The following is a 23,275-nucleotide window of genomic DNA, read 5'->3' as shown; positions in this document are numbered from 1 at the left end:
CCGCTTTTTTCACTAAATATCTAAAAATTTAGTTGGTATGTTCATTCCTTCAATTACATAATTATCATTCCTTAAAAAAATTTCAACCCTACCATAATTTAGAAAGCTAACCCTAACATAATCTAACCTTATACTCGACATTTTTATAAAGGGCTCTAACCCTATACCCTAACATCCTTTTCGTTTATCGAGTTCAATGTTTAAAGAATGTTTAAAGGCTAAGTATTGTATTATCATTCTTTTTTGGATGTTTAAGACATATCCGACATGAATTATTATAATATTTTATTGAACTATTTTCAAGTCTTTTAGACTTTGAGACTTTGTACTTTATTCTACAATTATTAATATTAGTTTTGAATATTTACTAAACCGATCCAAACCGAAATATCACAAATTGGTTTGGGTTACAAATTTAAATAGTTCGGTTTGGGTTGAAATTTTAAAAACCCGAATTAATTGGGTTGAGTTGATAAATTCTCTCAACCCGCCCAACCCGACCCGTGTACACCCTAAGTCTAATCTTATATTCAACATTTATACAAAGGACTCTAATACTCAATCTAAATCTACGTTTTTGGCTTAATTTTCTACAACACACAGATATGTAGGTATCTTACGAGGATAATTGGTCTACACCGCAAGAACAACCATTAAAGCTCAAATCTCAACAAACCTAACATTAATTGTAATCATAACCCTAATTTTTATTTAACAACATTATTTTTTTAACAAATATAATTAATATAATATTAATAAAAATAATAAAATAAAAAATATTTAAAAAAACCGCGTATCACACAAATTTTATGCTGGTAAATATAAAGAACAAAATCATTTAAATTAATGGGATGAGTAGTTTGTAACATAAAATTATTTGATTTTAATCTCACATAATATACCCACTATTCTATAAGAGCAGCCTGTACTTTGGTACTCGAGCACTTAAATATATTTATTTGACATTTTAAAATTTATTTTTGAAGACTATGATTTTAATATATTTTAAAAAGGCTTTTAATATATTTTAAAAGAACAATTTGTTTTGTTGGGTTAAGTTTGAGGAATTCTGTATAGACCCATTAAATAATATTCCGGTTTTAAAAATATAGCAAACCTAAGTAATAAATATTTTCTTTTAATTATTTCCTGATATGATTAATAGGTGACTTTTTTTAAAATATTATAAGACTGCTGTGAAATATTAGTTAGTTGACTAGAATAATTAAACTATAAGCTACAAAACTAAAAATTAAATTATAAGTTACAGTTTTTTTAATGAAATTAAAAAATTTCAAAGCGCATATTTTGAAAAATAAATTAGAAATGTAGTTTTGAGTATTTCTAACACAAAGTAATAATAAAAAAGAAGTTATAAAATTGAAATATTAAATATTTATTTAATTATATCCAAAATTATTTTAGTATTAACTTTTGTTCCAAAAAAAATTGTTTTATTTATATATATATATATATATATATATATATATTTTAAGGACCCAATTCCAAATCACCAGCTTTACCTGTTACAACATTTTTCCCCAAAACCCTAGGTTTTCAAAACTAGAGAGATAGAGAGAGCGAGAGAGCGAGAGAGACCAGAGAGAGATGTCGGCGACTCTACTAGAGGCGACTCGCGCGTATCACGAGGAAGTCGAACGCCTCGAGCGAACAATCGTCAAAGATCTCCAAAACGATCCTACTTCTAACAGAGACCGTCTCCACCAGAGCCACCGCGTCCGCAGTATGATTGATCAAATCTCCGACACTACTTACAAGCTTGTATGTATAATCAATTTGTTTTATATTGTTTAATTGTTTTTTGAGTTTGTTTAAATCACATTCATCGAATTTTTGTAGATTGATATTTATGAAGATAACGATTATGCGAGGAAAGATGAGATTGCTGCTCTCGGAGGCCAGATGGCTAACGGAACTAGCGTGTTTAGCGTGTTTTACGATCGATTGAAAGAGGTAAGGTTATTATTGGAGAGTAATTGCGAAGTTGTTGTGTGCTACTGAATAGGTTTTTCGAGTATTTTTTTAACTGTTTATGCGATGTTCTGTAGATTCGAGAGTATCACAGGCGTCATCCTTCTGCTCGTGTTGTTGATGTGACTGATGAGTATGAGCAAATGCTCAAGGAGGAGCCTCAGATTGAGTTTAGCGGCGAGGTATCTCTCTTTAGTCTTTCTATATATGTGTCTATTTATGCCCTGATTGTTATATGCTTATCTTAAGTTATATGTTATTAAAATTAATGTTACTTTGAAGAGAGTTTACATATGCTGTATTTTTTACATGCATTCAAATTTCAGGAAGGTTCTGGTCGTTACCTTGATCTGCACGAACTTTACAACGATTATATCAATTCTAAATTTGGAGAGCCGATTGAGTACTCTGCTTACCTTCAAGTGTTTCCACAAGCACAGAAGATACCTCGCAAATTGAAGCTTACAAGGTACATGCAAAGTGTATAACAAAAGCAGTCTGTTTCTGCAATTTATCAACATGAAACCTTAACTGTGTATCTGAAATTTGTTCATGTAGGCAATACAAGGAGTATCTGAACAAACTGCTGGAGTATCTCATAAGTTTCTTTGAACGGACAGAACCCTTGCAAGACCTGGAAAGAATTTTCTCAAAGGTGCATTTTAATTTTTCATAGAGTCTTGCCTTACGTGTTTTAATTTTTCATATACTCGTAACTACAGTCCCAAAACTTTTAATAAAAAAACAGAAAATAAAATCTATTTGATTTAATCAAATAATAAACTTATCTTACAGTAACATAATTATTTTTAATTAAGAAGGCTGTTTGTTATGCTGAACTAGTTGGAAACCTTTTTGGAGGGCTCATTTAGGAAAAAAAGGACGTGGTTTTTCAAGAATTCCTTGGCTGGATATACTTATAATTTCTTGTGTGTAGAAATAAGTACTTATTTACCCTATATGAGCTTATTCAAATAACCTCTGGATGTGCTACTGCAAAAAATTCCAGTTTGTTGGTCTCTTATGATTCAGGACATCTGTATGTGATTTTTCTCAAAAAGTTGTGTCTTGTGACAGGTGAAATCTGAGTTGGAGGAGCAATGGGCTAGCGGTGTGGTGCCAGGTTGGGAGAACGACACCCACGAGAATGGACATGATCCTTCTGAACACACTGCCATTGATCTTGATTACTACAGCACAGTCGAAGAGCTCATTGAGGTGGGACCTGAGAGGTTAAAGGAGGTATGATTTTTAATTCAACTTATTCTTGGTGTTGTTGGAATCCCTATATTACTTACAGTTACATCAGGAACCGCAGTCATATTACTTAAAAACATTTTTTTTATTATATAAAGCTTGGCCTACCTAATTTATAGATTAGTTTTACAATCAATTGTAGTCAAAATGCCGAAATAATCAACAAGTGTAAAACCTTGTGCTGGAAATCTTTAAGCCCTAGTTTGTCATCTACTCCTTTTATTTTTGTTGGGCACTCAAAAGTGGACCTACGTTTATAAGATGAAATCTCTTTGTCTAAATCTTTGAACTATCCTCTAGAAAAATTGTAGCACTTTCTGTTTTGCAGTTTGTTTATATTTATTTACAATTTTTGTATCTGTTAGGCTTTGGCAGCATTAGGACTAAAGACTGGTGGTACTATTCGTCAGCGTTCAGAGAGGCTTTTCCTTACCAAGGTATAACCCATCTCAGCATCTTACATATTCAATCTCAGTTCTAAAAAGTTTTCCTGAAGTAGAACATGTATATGCTTAATGTTTGATCAGCACATTACAGTATTACACAATATGCTTGGTTTGACTGTAGGGTGGGTATTTTGGGTAGATTTCTGTAAACTGGTAAAGTTAAATTTTGTTGATTTCCCAAAATAAAAATACTATGCGCACCCTGTATCCCGAAATCACCTATTTTGTAAAGAGTTAAAAAAATTTGGCGATGCATTTTGTTAATCTGGGCTGCAATGTTTTAATGTCTCATTTGCAGTGGTTACAAATCATATTTTATTTCTAGTTCATTTTTTCTCTACACAATTATTTTATTTTATTTTTGTTCATACTGCACGATATGTAATGTTATGTTTTAATGGTATAAGTATCAGTTAGATCTTACATATAACATGTATAGCAATTTGAGTTTGGTTTTTATGAGTGCAATTTGTTTATTGTATAGCTTGTTATCTGTATTACTATGCTGTAACAAATTGTTAATACTAGTAGTATGGCTAGTAAGTCTTATTGGTACAAGGCCATGAGCTTTAGCATGTCATATATGAACTGTTAGCATGTCTTATGGTTATATGCTGTAACCTCGAGATAGGGAACTAGTCATGAAATATTAACGCGAATGAGTAGAAAATATAAAATTGCCATGCTCCGTGGACAAGTGGACTCTAAAGGTGACCTTTTTCTGTAGTTTAATACTTTTTGTAAATGCTGTGCAGCTAATAATCCATTGAACTGTAGTGCGACAGTAAAGTTATGATTTGTAATTTTAATATGATAAGTGCTATTCTATTATTTCAATAAATGGTTACTAAACTTTATTATATCTTCTTTAAAATAATGCCAGATAAATCTAGATTCTCCTAGTGCTGCCTTGATTTTTGTTCCAAGTGTGAAAATGTCTGTACACTAACTATTGCTGCTGTTTGTGGCAGGACACACCTCTCGAAAATTTGGATAAAAAGCATTTTGTGAAAGGTTCACGAGGATCAGAACAAAATGGCGTTGCCTCCACTCCGCAACAAACCAATGACTGGAAAGAGATTGCCTTGATGGAAGCTAAGATGGAAAAGCTCTGTGATCTGTTACAAGAGGTCAGTACATCCTTCACGTTTCTCTTTTTTTTATCTGTTACAAAATAGTATTTGATTTTGTTGCAGTTATTTAGTATTGTGGTTTCCCTGACCCAAACAATAATTCTCTAGAAAAAGGGGTTACTTGTCTATTACATTGACTAGCCTTTCTCTATATGTCCCTTGTTTCACTCCAGAATGATAGATGGTATCTTGAAATAGGTAAATGTATTTTTGGTGGCCCAAAGCAAAATGAATTAATCATTAAGTTATTTCTCCAGTTTTGTGGTACATTGATAATTTTTGTAAATTGTAAGCCGGTCTTGACCACAACCGACGTCCGCAATTTATTTTTTTGTATAGTTCGAGTTTCAAGACCGGGGGAAGTTCTTCAACCATCAAGTATCTAGGGCTGTTAACGAACCTCTGGTTTTTTAAAAGCCTATAGAGCTTGGAACTGACCGTTGAGATCTTGTAAAGCTTGCCATATTTCAACTTTGTAAGCCTATACAGAGCTCTTCATCCATTTGATTGCAACTTTGTAAATTGTGCAGACAATAGTACGTACAAAAGAAAATGTTGAGAAGAAGCAGGCTCTGACATACGAAGAGATGGAAGCAGAAAGAGAAGAGGTAACATATTTTGCTTTACTTTTGGCCCTTAACATACACCTTATAGAAAAGCGGTTAGATGTTACATGTTCAGTAATACGTTTTTATGCTCAATTATGCTCCTTGGAGCAGTGTTGCTGGCTTTTAAAGTTTGTATACAGTAATAATTTGCATACCGTAGCTAGGAACTGGACCAAAATTGCTACCATAAGTGCTCTATAGGGATATAGAAGTTGTAATGTATCAGTTCACACAGATGTACCTTAGTAATGTTATGTTAGTTTATTGTAGATTTTTGTACCATTTGTTTGCTGATCCATATACTGTATTTTAAAGCATACATTTCTTGATACTTTACCATAAAACTCTTTGTGAATATTTTAGTGTTCCTTATTTATATGAAATCCTTTGTGGGTTTCTTTACCGAATTCTTCCAGCTTCACAAATAATTTTGACTTGTATGAAACATTTGATTTTATTTGGTTCAGGACTTCAAGTTATAGATTCCTCTATTTCCTTTTAATTTCTGACTGACATATTTTAAAATTTTAAATTGTCAGGATGAGGTACAAGCTGACACTGAAAGTGACGATGACGAGCAGCAGATCTATAATCCTTTAAAGTTGCCAATGGGTTGGGATGGGAAGCCTATACCTTACTGGTTGTATAAGCTTCATGGTCTTGGTCAGGTAATTTCTAATTTTTTATTTGTTTATCAAGTAATATATACTGACTAAAGTCACATCAATAAAGCGGGTTTCGTCTTCTTTTCTGGAAAGCCAGCTATATTTTTCTAGCTTAAAGTCTATACTATTTTAATCTCAATTACCAGTGTCTACAATTATACTTAAGCACCTAACTTTGTTTACATTTCTTTACCAATGTGTTATGTTTTATTACAACTACCAAATTTTCAGGAACATTGTAAAGCTACAAAATTCTACAAGAACTGAATGATGATACTGTACGAAACAATAACCTAAATCATATTTGGTGTATACTCTATTGTCAGTAAATTTTAAGTTAATTTAGAATTACTACGTAATATTATTTTGGTCACCTACTAATATACCTAAGCTTAAATACCTATTGTTAGCTTGACCACGAGGTCATGTTCTGATTTTCTTTTCTGAGATGATAGTGGTGACTTTTTACAACATTTAATTGATAATGGTGACCCTCTGACTGATATTATTACCATCCTGCTTTATGTATACAACAAATTTGTAATGCTGTTTTTTTTGATGTAGTTGGTTGTCTAATTTGCTATCTTGTTTCTTTTTGAGTATATATACTTATCGCATTTGTTGAGTTGTCACCAAATCTAAATTTGCCTTTCAGGAGTTCAAATGTGAGATCTGTGGGAACCAGAGTTACTGGGGCCGTAGAGCCTATGAGCGTCACTTCAAGGAATTTAGGCACCAGCATGGGATGCGCTGCCTTGGCATTCCAAATACAAAGAATTTCAATGAAATCACATCAATTGAGGTTCGAGTCTCTTGTCTTTTCTATTCAAAAGATGTTAATGTATGGCAAACCTTTGCGAGATGGTTTGCTCCTCTCTACTCGTGTGTTTTGCTAAATTAACCAAACAGGGTATATTTTTGGGGAAACAAATGTTTATTTTTGCGCCAAACAGGATTTGTTAAAATCCTCTTTTTTAAGTATAGATTTAAAAAAATAATAGTTATAATAGAGATTGTGCGGTACCCAATACTTGAGTGTCTTGGGACTTGGGATACGTGGGTGTTTTGGGTAACCCAAGGGCCGATATAAGGGTGTGTGCAGGAATACGGCTGTGCGTTGGGTAACCCAAGTATTCCAATTTTCTTGTTTGAAGTAAACCTCAATAGTTTTCATAATACTTAATCTGATAGATGTATATTAATGTTAGGACAATATCCTACATACTATAATTAAGTTTGTGTAAGTAGGGCAAAATATAATATTAATATCAGTTGCATATGCAAAATTTATGTTTTTTTTTGTGTATAACAAGTAATAGAATCATTTTTTTTTGAGAAATTTAAGCAACTCTTTTTATTAATATGTCCAGTCATGTTTGTACTCCCCTTCGTCTGATTATTGTTGAGATACGGATTTGTCTATATTCATTTATGTGTATGTTTTAAGATATTGCAACTATTTACTCATATTTATTGGTTCACGGTAAGTGGTAGAACATGTAAATAAGAAAGTAAAAAACTAAACAAGATGGGACTACTGTTTGATGAAATATGTTATAATGATACCAATATAGCCGAAATGATAGATTTGATGTATTTGGTAGTTTGAGTAGGGTCTTAATTTTGACTTTTAATAGCAATGCTGAATAGGGTTGTGATTTACCATAACTGTTCATTGATGTAGAGACCTGTACTCTATTCTCAAAAGCATCCTTTTTTTTGTCCAGGAAGCCAAAGAATTGTGGGATCGTATACAAGAACGTCAAGGAGTGAACAAGTGGCGTCCAGACCTTGAAGAAGAGTACGAAGACCAAGAGGGAAACATCTATAACAAGAAAACATACACTGATCTTCAACGACAGGGGTTGATATAGACATGAACATTCATTTCCCTTCAATTTGTGACCCAAGTAAGTTTTGGTGTCTGTTTTTTACTTGAGTAATTATTGTACCATGTTTAATCCTTGCCATCTATAAATTAACTGTACGTTCCTCATTAATTATATTTGTAGCCCAAATAACCCAATTGAGAAAACAAAAGAAGAAACTTGGACTACCTCAATTCCATAGTAGGTGTGACCCCTTGAAACATAAAGGCAAGGGCGTCTAATATTCTATACCCTAGTGTTCTTTTACATGCAACAACAGCACCCTCTTTTTTTATGACATTTGAGTTTGATGTTCCAGTTACTTCACCATTTGTTATGCATTTCTTGTTTGTATGGTAATTAGGTTTCTTGTTTTTGTAAGCTCCAGATTGCTTTAAAATTTGAGCAAAGAGAACTAAGGCTTTTATATTTCAGGAAGATGTGATGGTTATCTGACAGTGCTACCTTCTGGAACTTGGAAGTACTATTATGCGGAAGAAAAGCAAGGAAACTTTCTGTGGCTGTTCGTGTTCTAGACTAAATTTGATATTGAACCATCATTTTGGCACAATTTTCATTGCCTTCTAATACTCTCATATTTAGAATGTAATATATTTACTGCAACAGGTTGTATGCCAAGAGTATGATACCTTTCTCGTTGAACATCTATAGTTTACCAATTACTATTGCATTTCTCCATGATTTTCACTTTCTGTTTTATTCTATGGCCTGATACATTGTTGTGAATGCCAGCCCTTTTTTATTATCTGAAGAGATTTGTAACTTTGCAGAAACGCCATTATGTTCAGTGCGGATATGCTAGCTGTGGCTGGACCTGTATTAACTTCAAAGGTCGGATTATTACCTCGGGGTATTGCTAACTTGTGCCCTGGTTTCTGGGTCCGTTAGAGGATTGTGCTAGTACTTCACATTTGTATCAACTCAATAAGATGTTTCCGGTGATACCAGGGATTTTTGTGGCCAACTGCAAAGTTGATTCTTGATTGGTGGCATTCTATAGAGGATTTTTTGAAATTGGACCGAATTATGCATCAACTGTATTATTACAGTCCATAGACAACAGCTTTTGCATTTGTGCTAGACTACCAGCGTTATCCCTCGGATATATTAATTGATCTCTTTTACAATTGTCAAAGTATTGACTGCACGTTTACCATTCATCAAAATCGTAAAAAACCCCAATTTTAGAATAAATAATATGAGATTTTAAAGGGTTTTTGGAAAGGAAAGTTCATAATTATTTTCTGAAAATATAGGTTTCAAGCAATAATTGGTTTTTCAATTGAATATATCAAGATTTTAATATAATGTCTAATTGTATACTGCGTAAATTAATGATTTTCTATATAATCAGAATTCAATGCACGTTAGTTTCTTAAATCCCAAATTTGAATTAAACAAACAGACAAAAACAAGAAGAAAAGTTAAATTTTACTGTTTGAGAAGATACATATTCCGAACAGAGTAAAACTACACAACTTCAGGAAATATAATTATTGGAAGAGAGGTGTTAAACTGCATATGCTTGATCTAGTTAGACCTGTATGAAACTGAGGGCAAGGATTTGTAAACTGGGCAGGTAATTAATGTTTATAAAACTACAAGTTTTTTTTTTCTGTTGGATAGAATATAAAGCTACAAGTAGATTGAAGATTGTTGGCAGATGGTAGAAAATCTTCGGTTCATTTTATTTAAAGAAAAACCTTATTTACAACGCTTGTTAATTGGACGTTCGGATCTACAGAGAAGATTATTCCAACTAAAAGACACCAGCTAATTTGAACATACGGTTCTACAGAGAGTATTATTGCAACTAACATAGAGACCAGCTAATTTTAGGAGTCATTATGGCTTATTACAAGGGTCGAAGTTTACACCATGCTTGCAGTACCGTTGATCTCTTCATTAAACCATACATTCTGAGCTACTGATATTTTTCCTTACTGATCAGAGTCTAATGGTTGTTACTTTCTCGAAATGTCAGATTCGTCTGTCTTTGCAAATCTCCCGCGGACCCTAGGCTGACTGTCAGCAAGAGCCTTTCTGCATGCATACTGAAAGCAAAACAATGCATGATTGTTTGGTTAGAGAATTTGGATATGATATTTGCATATGGGTTAAGAAGGGGAGCTAAATGAAATACCACTCTACCACCCCGTTGCATAAAGAATCAAGACTGGAGAAATAATATGAAATGGAAGCACTAGTTTAATAATTTGGCAATGACCAATCAATAGCTACAATTGACCACTTATATGATTATCAAGTACAGGGTCCATGAGAAAATTATGGCGAGCGAGCACACGAGAGAAAGTAAGAGAGCCTTATTTGGATTGCTCACCCTCATGCCACAACACAGTAAAAAAATATGTAGTAAAATCTTTAGTTTGTACTCTGTAGCAAGTATAGGATTGATTACTTGTTGAAATTTTGATCCCACATAAAATTAGGGAAAAACTAGAATTCCCTGTACTCATTTGGAATTTCCAACATGGGTACATGTTCAAGTGCAGAACTCCACAATATATTACAGTATTTTTTGTAAGCTTTTGTCATGATAAGAGGGTTAAGTGACCAGGTGATATATAAGGCAGTTAACACAAACATGGTATACTTTTCCAGAAAAAATGTTAAGATTTAATAATTACCTTGATTTTTCTGCCAAAGTTCCGTTTTGCCTTCTTAGTCCTGTATCTGGACAGCTTTTCCTTGCGAACTTCACTGGAGAAACTCCCAAATATTTGAGGTTGTCCGCTGGCTGACTGGACGATGCTTACACTTCCGTTGCCAAGAGTCTGTCATAAAAACTCAGTATCAATGACCAAGCCCTAACCTGCTGAATGACCAGACACGTCTAAACACTTCTTAGTTCGTAGACTCCAACGCAAAACAAACACTCAGGGTTCTAACCCAGATATAACCTATTGTATTTCACTGACACAGTAAAAGAAATCGGCTTGAGCAGAAACAAGGGATGCAACAGTGGACGGAGTATCCTAAGAATAGATATTATCTTATTACTATTTCTTCTTAACACATACTATTTGCTGCTGTGTGAACTGTTTCGTTTAACAGAGTAAGATACATGAAGGTAAATATGGTTTGGTCACTTCGAAACTAGCCACCTGTACTTTCAAAATAGAAGATAAAGTACTCATGATTCACACTTTATCTGCAAGTTATCTCAATTCCATTAACTCCAATAGGTCTTACATCACCTTTTTGTATACATAGAAATAATTAGCTGCCACCAACACAACACGTCAAAATTATCTTGTTGTATTTTATATAAAGATAAGAGTGCTTGACCTGAATTTTAATGCATTGAGCAAGAAACAAAGGTATATGTCCGTTTGTAAAGAGAAAGGTAAAGACTGGGTGGCACCTTGTCAGTTCAGAACTAGATGTGATTAGATTGCAAAAATGATAGAACCAAAGTGGTTTGGCAACTTTAATGGAATGTAACAATTAATTATGCTTGTCCTTGTCTACATCTCATACTTGCTAACTGATGTTAAGGCTACCAAACCACCATCAGCTAGAGCTCAGCTTGGTCCGAGAAAAGCTTGGGAAATAAAAACAAGGCATGTTTACAGACGCCTTTAGAGGACTAATCAACCTGAACAAGTCAATGAAATCTATATTGGTCTAAGTAGCAACTAGTACGTGCTACTTAAAATTACGTGCTACTTAAAATTCGTTTGACATTACTTCTCTGGAGAACATGTTCTTTATTATAAAAATCTGGTTATGCTTTTGTGCTTCTCTATAGCATTATCTTTCCCTTTTCCATATTCTTGATCACGTAACTATGTACTATCTTCTGAAGGCTTTTAATTAGCACCTACAGTTTCATACTCATTCCAAATTGTAAAGAGAAAACTAGATAAAAGGTTCAGACACAGACACACAACATTTATCGACTTTGAAAAAGAGTCATGGAGAAGTGCGTACCCAGTCGCTGCACACACACACACACCCTGAGGCTTAGGGAGAAAAGAGAATATAAAGACACAGAAGTGCTAGACAAAGAGAAAACAGTAAAAGAAGGTGACCTTCATGTCTCCTTCACTATATGACCTTCGCATCCCATAAACAGCCCCGAAGTCGATTCCTGGAAATTCTAGATAATTGTCACTTGCTGGATTCCTGCGTACCCATCCCATTGAGTTTAGACATTCTGAGCTAGCACTTTTAGGTATGGTAATCTGTGGAAGCAGTTTTTCCTCACTAATAGGATTTTCATCTGTTGCAACAGGAATCTGGATTTGCAGGACCTCGGACAGTGATGTTCCAGTAGCTTCATTTGCCAACAGATCCTTTTTGAATTCACAAAAAACCTCACTCAACAACTGCTCATTTTGCATCAAGTCAATATCAACATCTTCTGCCGTTGAAATCATTGATATGGCAGTCGTCATGGGATCAAGGCCCACCATCGGTTCCTCAATAACAGGTTTTGGTGCTTTGAAAAGATCGCCTTCTGCCCCAAGATCATATTCCAATATAGTGGAGGACTGAATCAAATTGCCACAATAAGAAAAAAAAATCAACATTATAAAAAGAAAGGAGAAAGCAAGAAAATGTAGTCCAGTACAGTGATTTATAATTATTGGTTGGCTAAAGGTTTCAGAAATTCCTACATTTAGCAACACAATTTAATACATCAATAATAGAATGTAAACTTGTAGGTGAACACGTGTTGCTCACAAAATAAATTTAGTCGTTATTTCTGGAAAAGTATAGATGCAATGAATTACGATCATGCTTCAAAGTGCCAAAATGGTTCAAGATTCGTATTTCGCCGATTACCAAATAAGCTTATGAAAAAATAGTCTTTTTACAGAAATATCTAGCCCTACCCTTTAAGGGAAAGAGGATGCTACAGGGAGAAAGGCACTAGAAATTAGATAGTACTATAACAATTAAGCAAAAAGCAAAAAAAATGATACTACAATGGCATCATTTTTTTTCATATAATGAATTATGAAACTTGTATCTATGATCAGTTGGCTCAAATAGTTTAAACTCATGAAATTTGGTTATCAAACCTTTCAAGCAACCGAGAGTCAGAGCCCATAACATTCAGAGTGCACAATGGTACATAAAGAACTCACCTTTCAACAAGAGAAAAATCTTATGCAACTCTTTTTTAAAGTTGCTATCCTATTCTGAATTATAAGCATGGAATAATTACAACAAATGGGTAGCTTCACTTTAGCTTTTGTCCAACTTTTCTAATATTATATCCTGCTAGTGCGATAAAAAGTGAATCCTCAATTACAAGTTGACATCAAAAATTTGACAAAAATAGAGATTAAAGAAGAAAAGCAGCAACCTTGAAACCATTCTTTTATATGACAACCAAAATCTTGTAGGCTTGTATTCTAAACATTGTATTAACAGGGCTAAATTTGAACATACGGCCTCCTAACATATGCATATATGAAGCCAGAACATCAAAGATTATGACTTTATTATCTTGAAAAGTAAAAAAATTCCAGATGAACTATAGTAAACATTAGCTAATCCAACAATCAAACCATTCAAGTTCCATAACAATACAAACTAACTGAAGAGACCATAATCCCCAAATTAAAATGGTAAAGAAGATGCCTTTATCAAGAACACAAAACAGAGAGAGAGGGGGGGGAGAGAGAGGGAGAGAGGGGGGGGGAGAGAGAGAGAGAGAGAGAGAGAGAGAGAGAGAGAGAGAGAGAGAGAGTACCAGTGAATAATTGGGTTTGTGAGAGTGCCAGAAATCATCAAAAGGGTGGATTTCAGGAGCAAGATTCTGATAGTAAGAAGGGAAGAGAAGGCTAGTTTCAGCATACATTTTTACAAAGCCCCAAGAACCAAGCAGAGGTAGCAACTTCAATGGGGGTTTCAACAGCACCTTTGATTTATAAATCAACCAATAGTTAAGGAGAAGTAGGAAAAGAGTGATGTAATGCAGAGAGAGAGAGAGAAAGAAACAAAGTGATAATAATAATAAGTGATTGTTTGTTGGTTACTGAGGGTGCTGATATAAATTTATATAGAGACCAAAGAAAAACGACAAAGGATATCAACATCAAACATTACATTATTATTTCATCACTGTCCCCACACATTTCTATCATATACGACACATACTTGTGTTGTATATATACATGCACATAAGCATGCTTCTTATTTTTGTGTTTACATTAAAACATGTACATGTACTATATGTATTATGCAAGCAGAAATGAAGCCCTCTTGTATGCACAAACCGAGTCTGACAAATCACATCTAACGAACAGTGTTCTAAAATTTCCTTAAAAAATAGAATAATTATCTGAAAAAAAAACATAATCAATGATTTTTTTACGGGAATACATAAAATATTTTTTTGTTATTACATACGAGTATTCGGAAAATAGAAGAATTACGTAGGTTGTCAAAAAATTCAAAAAATCCAATATTCGTCCGAAAAATCTGCATTCGTATACGAGAACAAACGGATATTATTCATATCCGAAAAGACAAATATTATCCATATTTCAAACTAAATATATATAATATTTAATATAATTATATATATTTTTTAAAATTTAATCTATTAGCTTATAATGTGTGTATATACATTAAATAATATATTTTTACAAATCTTTATATAACTGTAAAAATACTTTATACATATATATCATTTAAGTTTAATAGTAAAAATATATTTTGAAATTATCGTCAAGACAATAGGTCATAAAAAATCCAAAAAAAATATGATATATGTTCAAAATATCCACATTTGTATCTGAAATTTAACCAATATTATATGTATCTGAAATAAAGTACATATAATTTATATTTGAATCCGAAATTATAAATATAAATATAAATATATGTAAATCCGTACCGAATTATCCGGTTGACGCTAAAAAAGATACCCACTAATCAATCAAATTATATAGCCAGTTCATAGTCTTTACAACTTTGCTAATGGAGGCCCTTATGCAAAACATGAAAGAAAACAGTAGTAACTAAAAATATACAGTATCATGTGCTTGGTGGCAGATTTTATTAAGATAACAGCGTTTTAGAAACAAATAGTCAGCGTCAGCATTCGAGTTAAAACGAAGAGTAAAAAAATCTAGACGTAGATGGAGCAAGCATGTAAACATGTGTTGGTGGTGAATGTAGATGGGGCCGGAAAGAGAGCAGAGTAGTACAGAAAATCAGTAAATAATAGTAGCAGCATCAGAGCAAGTTGATAAGAGGCTAGAAATTGAATTTACTTCGCAACTTGCATGTGAATAATTAAAATACCACCCACTCGCCTCTTGTACCGCTATCAACATTTATTTATTACCTACTGCGCCAAGCTGCAATCGTTGGACAATTTTAATAAATAAACATCCTTCCATCATAAATATATTACGGGAGTCATATAATTTCAACCTTAATTAAGTAATAATTGATAATCTCGTTAAAATAATATTTTTTTCCGATCTCAACATAATAAATACAAAGTATTTTTATTACGATAAAATAATAAACTCGCTAAAGTAATATTTTTTCTCGGTACCGGCACTATTATTTTAAAGAGATTTAACTGTATTTATAACTGGAGGACATGATTACTGATTTCAGAAATCGGAAGTATTTGGTTAAGATACCGATTTACAATTTATCGGGCAACTTTAAATAATTGAGTAATTTATTGGTAATTTATCGGGAATCGGTTAAATCAGATGATATTTATTGACTAATTTTTGAACAACTAATCAATATTTTTTCAAAAATCAACCGATTTTTAGAATCATGCTAGAGGACAATTATAATATCCTTTTTATAAGTAGCAAATAATGTTACGGAGAGGGGACCTCAATCAGTTGAAGATTCATCAGAAAATTGGAACAATAAATATATACTCCCTCGGTCCCTTCCAATTGTTTACATTTTTTAGAAAATGTCCGACACACATTTTAAGGTGCATAAAAAATGTAGTTATGTAATTTATTTTTATAATTTTCTTTTTCTGAATAAAAGTTAAATGTTTTAATTTTAATTCAGAAAAACAAAATTGATAAAAAATATTACAGAACTATACTTTATACGCACCTTAAAATGCGTGTCGGACACTCTCTAAAAAATGTAAACAATTGAAAGGGACGGAGGGAGTACATTTTAGTATTAAAATATTACTTAATATTTTATTTCTATTTTATTAATTACTCCTCCGTCTCACTCATTTTTTTATATTTCTTTTCATACATAGCACACATTTTAAAGTTACTATGAAGTATAGTATCGTAATTTATTTATAAAATTATAAAAATTTGAATTATATTTTTATTTAGGAGAAAAAAATTAAAGAAAATAATTAAAAAATTATATTTTATAATAATCGTGACGAGCCCAGATCCCAGCGATGAAGAATTGGAAGAGACGGAGAGACCATTTATTAACAACATATACATATTTTTAATTCTAATAATTTATTAGGAATACTGAAATCCTATATGTCAAAAAATTAGTGAGCCACTCTATTTCAACTCCTAAAATATTTGAATTTGACTCAATAATTATTTAGAGCTGGAGCTATTTGAATATTTTACTGAACCGAACTGAGCCCGAGTATCATATTACTCGGTTGGTGAGTATTGCGAGTTTAATTAAGTTTGAGTTGTTTTTAATTTATATCTATTTTATATGTGTTATTTTTTATATTATATAAATATATAATATTCTTTTATATATTTTACGTATTTAATCTTGTCGAACTCGACGGAAACTTATTGCATTTGAACTTTTCTCAATATTTACTAGAGAGAAAAAAACCAGAAAAAAATTCAAAGTGAAATCGATAAAAACCGAGTCGAATAAAATCGAGCTGAAATTGAAAACAAAAAATTATAAACCGAATTGACTTCTTAGATTCGCTTCCGGTTATTAGTTTAAATCGAACTGAATCGATTATTTAAATAATTAAATAATACATACTTCTATATCTATACTATATAATTATAAGCGAAATAAATTCCTTTGGCTGGTTGGTTAACACCTTCCTAAAACGGTTGTTAACATTTTTCAAATAAAGTATAATTCTGTAATTTTAAGGTGCATATAAAATTTAATTCTGTAATTTTTTTTACAATTTTATTTTTCTAAAAAAAAATTAAAATATTCAAGTTTTATTCAGAAAAATATAAACAATTGTAAGAATGAAGGGAGTAGTATACATTTTTTTAGTATACAATAGTTCTTCAATTCTACTATCCAGGTTTTTGGGTAATGTTATTATTTGACAATTTATAACTGCTTCAGTTCACTAGGGGTAAACTTGAACTTCTTTTGGAGAAGGTGTGTGCATCTTCTGGTAAACACTTTATCTTATACTCTTGCCTATAGTTTCTTTTGAAAATCGAAGTTTACTCTTGAAGTAGTACTTCCTCCATCCCAAATTAATTATATAGTTTGATTTTTGCATGTAATTTAATATGTGTTGATCGTAGATTTTCGTTAATTATTTTTATTTTTTTTGTTAATTAAAAATAAAGATTAAAACTTTTATTCACAAAACTTTTTTTAAAATAATTAAAAAGGGTGTACGGTTAAATCACCTTAGAATACACGTAAAAATCAAACGAAAAAACTAATTTGGGATGAAGAGAGTATGTGCCCGATTGAAAAATCTTAAAATAAGTAATTTATGACTTAAAAGTGATAAGTAGAATAATACTTATAAGTTATGTAAGTGTTTTGTTAATTTTACTTATAAGTCATAATTTTTTTTAACTTAAATGAACTAAAAAAAATTATTTTTAAATATTATTGTCTTAATTAACGACTTTTGAATTAACTTAATATTTAAAAATATATATTTAAAAACTAAAATTAAAAAAAAATGAAAAATCTAAATAAGTTGAGAAAAATATATCATTACTAACACTTAACTTATCAACTTATAAATTGTAAATTCGACTTATAAGTTGGATCAACAAACATCCGAAATAAGTATTTACATGCTTATAAATTATAAATAACATATAAGCCTATAGACAAACAAACCCTATATCAGTCCAAAGTTAAGGCTAGTTAAAGAGGTGCAACTGATTTCTTATTGAATTATATATGTCTATTCAAATTGTGTAATTTTTTTTTAAATTATCTTATTTGATTTTGTAATTGAAATCGAATTGAAATAAATTGAATACGACTTTTTAGAAACGAAATCGATGGTTCAATGATAATTTTTAATTTTCAAAATTGAAAACACAAATTTCGATTTTAGATAAAAATTGAGTCGAACCAATCAATAATCTCCCCCTAATATTTAGTGACATCAAGTCGAGCCTCTAAACTAAATTTGAACTCATTAAACTTTGATAAAGCCAAGTTTCAAGTTTTAAATTCATGCTCGTTAGAGTTCGAATTCGAGTTCAAACTATTTAGTCAATTTGGAACTCGAAATTGACACTGCTCGACTCAACTCATTTACAGTACTATCATCAAGTACTTATAATGATTAATCAGATTTAAAAAATTGAATTAGTGAAACACCTTATAATTAAAAGATTAAATTGATTAAATCACATGACAATTACAAAAAAATATCTTTAATTAGCTTTTTCTGAACGACAGATTAAAATAAATACACTACGTGCTTATGTGAAATATATATATATATACATATATTATAGAGGTCAATTATGGGACTTGTATTATTTTTATTTACAAATTACTTTTTTTATTTATATAAGTTAATATGAATAATAAGATAATTATTATTAATATGTTATTTGATAATTAGATAAATATATTTATAAATTATATCAGTCTCTTATCGAAAAGTATATACTTTAAAATAAATTTTTTCGATTACAATATATGATGATAATTATAGCTAAATAACGGCAACAGATGTAATTAAGCCAGGAATGGTGAAGGTTGCAAACAAAACGGAGTCAAGTCGAATTTTATCCTTAACGAGCAAAGCTTAACTTTTTTTATTAAGGAACCGTGTTGAATTTTTTCGTCAAATAAAAATTATGTTCAAATTCGAACTCGTTAATTAACGAACCGTACTGTACTTGAGTTTTAATCGAATAAAAACGAGTCCAGCCAAACTAGAACCCTTAACGAATAGTTCTCGAACAAAAATGTTAAAAAATGGTTGAAACCCACTTGAACCAACATATTATTAGTTTCGACATAATCGAAACTTAAATTTTAATCTATTGTCCTTAAATAATTCCACTGAATCGTTATTTAAATATTTGGGTATAATTTTAAACTTAAAATAATAAGAAAATTATTAAAATTAAGTCTATATTTATATTTTTTTCGAGTTTTAACGAGTCAAACTTAAGCCAAACTAATTCGAAGCAATCTCGAATCAATATCGAGCCGCATGCTAAAACTCGACTCAAACTCGTTAAATTTAACCCACACATTTTAAAATTCGAACTCGTTAAACTTAACTTTCACATTTTTGAACTCGAACTCTTAACGAATCGAATTCTTATCGAACCGAGTTCTCACATATCAGTTCGTTTAATGCTCCAGCTCTAGTAAACTAGGGCTCCTATTATGTATATCATATATGGTTAAAATTTACCATGTTTTTAATTTTTATGATAAAGATGTACCGACCTAAATCCAATATCATCTTATCTTGAATAAGATTTCACGTAAATACAAGATAATTACGTGATATGTCAATTTATATGTTCTGTTGGATGTTATCTCGAGTACCTCTCGTACTGCACTTTTTACAGCTGCGCCAGTTTTGTATTGATCCTCTTTATCAAAGGGAAAATATTCCACTAATCGATTACAATAAATTCAGAAATTCAATTGAACAGTAAAAAAATATTACCATATAATAATAGTATGTCTTTTCAAAATCATCTTTTCACTTACAAACTTTTTAGCCATTAGTGCCTCTTTGTTCTAGTTTTGAAAAACTGTACTTACATTTTAAAAAATTAATTATATATAAATGATAAATATATAAAAATGTATACATTATATAAGTATTTGTATAAATTACTTATAAGTTTCTTACTAATCTTCTTTTAAAATTATAATTATAAATAATTATCTTAATTCACGACTTCAATTAATATTACATTTAAACACATATATGCTAAATTTAAAATTATTAAAAAATAAAATAAAAAGTCAAGTAGCAAGAAATAATTTGGATAAAAATATGTTTATATTAAATTTTAACATTTTGATGTATGCAAAATATTCCGAACCAAATAATAGGGATGTCTCTAGATTGATCAGAAGATCCTTTTAATTAACCAGATCCTTTTAATTAACCAGAATTTCTCTTTTTCCGATCCAGTTCCTCCACCACTTCGAACCGACGTTAGATTCATTAGTGTTTGAGTTGGACAGTCTGGGATCGCGAAACCGATCAACCCATAAATTTCTCAAATTTTCACACTACAATCAAATCCAAAACCATAATATTCAATATAAGCTAATCTAATTGGAACAATTATCGGTCGGTTTCAGTTTAAAATCATTATATTTACCAACATTCAATTCTTACATGAAACCAAAATAACCAACAAGAACACAGATGTTGATAAAATTATAAAAACAAAGATTGATATGTAAAAATATGGAGGGTCTCCATGGACTACATTGTGTTCTCTCTGCTTATAATTCTAATCGAGTACATACAAATATTTAAAGGATGGACCAACTATTGAGTTAGCTAAAATCATGCAACTACTTCCTATAAATACTCTAACACCCCCACTTATTCAGAACTCTTCCTAATATTACTGAAACAAACAAATGACCTATTCTACCTGCTACGTGGTTTACATGATTCAGCAATAACACAAATAAATAAAACTTAATACAAATATTATTATCTAAAAATAAGTTTTAGATTAAATCCCAACAATCTCCCCCTTAATCTAAACTTGTTTATGCAGATTCTTAACATAGCCCGTATGGCATGCCTTGAACTGAAACAGCTTCTTCATGTCCGTATGGCAAATAAATTGATCCAGCCCGTGTGGCCTTTCTGTGCCCATATGGCACCACTGATCATAGCTCCTTTTGTCTTCCTTATTTGCCCGTCTAGCAATTTATTTCGTGCCCATATGGCATCCATTTCACAGCCCTTATGGCAATTATTCACAAGCCCGTATGGCTTGTCTTTGTTGGCCCATATGGCCTCTACTTCAATTTCGGTTCGTCGTCATGAAGTTGTGCTAGATTTGCTTCTTGACCGTGTTCTTTCTTTCGTCGAGGTTTGTCACACTCTCCCTCAACCATCGTCCTGAGCAACAAACGCTTCAGCTTCTTTCTCTAATTTTAACTTCTCCTGGACAGTGCAAAAATAGAATAGAATATTAGCCCCATATGCATCCCATACTGCACATGATGATACCTCCCACTTGCCTACACTGCCCCTCATCATCTCAGCTCGAGATGCTTCTTGAATATCACATATTGCTTGATGTCATTGAATATGAAAAATAAAAACTTAATGCTTAATATGTATATATATATATATATAGATGTGTAAAAATATCAACCCACAAACCCTAGATCATGAGGCTCTGATACCATGATGAAATTATAAAAACAAAGATTGATATGTAAAAATATGGAGTGTCTCCATGGACTACATTGTGTTCTCTCTGCTTATAATTCTAACCGAGTACATACAAATATTTAAAGGATGGACCAACTATTGAGTTAGCTAAAATCATGCAACTACTTCCTATAAATACTCTAACACCCACACTTATTCAGAACTCTTCCTAATATTACTGAAACAAACAAATGACCTATTCTACCTGCTACGTGATTTACATGATTCAGCAGTAACACAAATAAATAAAATTTAATACAAATATTATTATCTAAAAATAAGTTTTAGAATAATATCATAAACTCTCACCACCTGGACAAAATAATTGGAGATCTGTGCGAAATTTTTCAGAATTAAACCCTTAATTTCTATTTTAATATAAATTTTAAAAAGACATTTTGATGAATAAAATGAAATGCCAAAATGTAATTTAAAAAACAAATATATTTGACAATTCACTTAAAAAAAAGATTTTCTCACATATTTAACAACAAAGTTATTTAAAACATTTCCTATATCAACTTCATTCATAAATTCATTTTGAATTGCTATCAAAACAAGTCAATTTAAACTTTATTTAACATTATCATATATATATATATATAGGGTAACACTTTATGAATTACCCTCTTATATAGAGAATCGTGAAGAATCATTATTTAAAAAATATAATATATATAATTTATTTTATTTTTCATCATATATAGTTATAAATTTTAATTATCAAGTTAAAAATCGAAGTTACACAATTTTTTATTTAAAAAATCATTGAAATTATTAAAAAAGTTTAAATTGGTTATACAGAAGAATCACACTTACTAAAAATTATTGCACTGTAGAATCAAATTTAAAATTAGGTAATTTTATCAAATTTTAATTTTTAAATTTTTTATTATATTTATTATTTTAGATTAGCATCGAATTTTATATTTTTTAAGAATAAAATTTTAAAATTTGTGATGAGATTTCATAATAAAAACAATGAAACCCACGGTCCTTCATATAGCCTATACATATGTGGTGTTTAACAATTAGGGGCTTTTATTTTTTAGGGTTATTTGCGGTGGTTTTACCCAGCACTCCCAGAGTGCACTTTTTGCCCAAGATATTATTACAAAAAATAAGTTACGTAATCTTAAGCTGTCGAATAAAATAAGAGCCGAGTGTTTTCATATAAGAAGACATTAAATATAAAAAATGGAGGGTGAGTGACTAAAATACCCACCATTTGGGGAGATTTGCCCAAATTATCTACCGGCGGGAAAAGTGCCCAAAATACCGACAAAATACGCATTATCATCTTGCGTATTCTGATTTTCAAAATTTTTAACAAAGAATACGAATGTCAGATATTCAGACATGCGTATTTTTTGTAAAAATTTTGAAAATCAGAATACGCATTTCTAAAATGTGCATTTCGTCGGTATTTTGGGCATTTTTCTCGTCGGTGGGTATTTTGGACAGTTGGAGCTTGAAAGTGGTGTATTTTGGGCATTTTTTCAAAAATGGTATTCTAAAATCAATATATTTATTTAATTTTTAATATGATATAATCAACTCTTGTAAAAGAAAAATTATATAACCAATATTATGCCATTCTATATATTTAAAATGTTTTATATATACATGTTTTGATTTTAGGAGTCGGGTTAGTTACATTGGGTATATAACTCAATAAAACTGAATTCAACCCA

The 23,275-nt window shown here is 31.2% G+C and overlaps 2 protein-coding genes across 4 annotated transcripts; one reads left to right on the top strand and one right to left on the bottom strand.

Annotated features, from left to right (window-relative positions):
• The first annotated feature begins 1,509 nt into the window (after window positions 1-1,509).
• LOC141690089 (splicing factor SF3a60 homolog) lies at window positions 1,510-9,117 on the top strand. 3 transcript variants are annotated; one of them, XM_074494698.1, is made up of 13 exons: window positions 1,510-1,782; window positions 1,861-1,974; window positions 2,070-2,174; window positions 2,319-2,461; window positions 2,551-2,647; window positions 3,070-3,234; window positions 3,615-3,686; window positions 4,667-4,825; window positions 5,359-5,436; window positions 5,976-6,104; window positions 6,757-6,903; window positions 7,829-8,011; window positions 8,761-9,117. In XM_074494698.1, the coding sequence occupies exons 1-12, from the start codon at window positions 1,609-1,611 to the stop codon at window positions 7,973-7,975; spliced, it is 1,530 nt and encodes a 509-aa protein (XP_074350799.1). In that variant the 5' UTR covers window positions 1,510-1,608; the 3' UTR covers window positions 7,976-8,011; window positions 8,761-9,117. The 3 variants fall into 3 exon arrangements, with proteins under 3 accessions (XP_074350799.1, XP_074350797.1, XP_074350798.1); XM_074494696.1 differs by lacking the exon at window positions 8,761-9,117 and adding an exon at window positions 8,405-8,682; XM_074494697.1 differs by lacking the exon at window positions 8,761-9,117 and adding an exon at window positions 8,114-8,682.
• A 539-nt stretch (window positions 9,118-9,656) lies between these two features.
• On the bottom strand, window positions 9,657-14,003 carry LOC141692311 (uncharacterized). The gene is made up of 4 exons (XM_074497087.1): window positions 13,719-14,003; window positions 12,046-12,507; window positions 10,639-10,785; window positions 9,657-10,044 (listed from the first exon to the last, which is right to left on the bottom strand). Exons 1-4 carry the CDS (start codon window positions 13,824-13,826, stop codon window positions 9,955-9,957), a joined length of 807 nt encoding a protein of 268 aa, XP_074353188.1. The 5' UTR covers window positions 13,827-14,003; the 3' UTR covers window positions 9,657-9,954.
• Window positions 14,004-23,275: the final 9,272 nt, after the last annotated feature.

This window comes from Apium graveolens, chromosome 10 (assembly GCF_009905375.1).
Source record: "Apium graveolens cultivar Ventura chromosome 10, ASM990537v1, whole genome shotgun sequence".
Taxonomy (NCBI): Eukaryota; Viridiplantae; Streptophyta; class Magnoliopsida; order Apiales; family Apiaceae; genus Apium; species Apium graveolens.
This window is presented reverse-complemented; position numbering and strand designations above follow the sequence as displayed.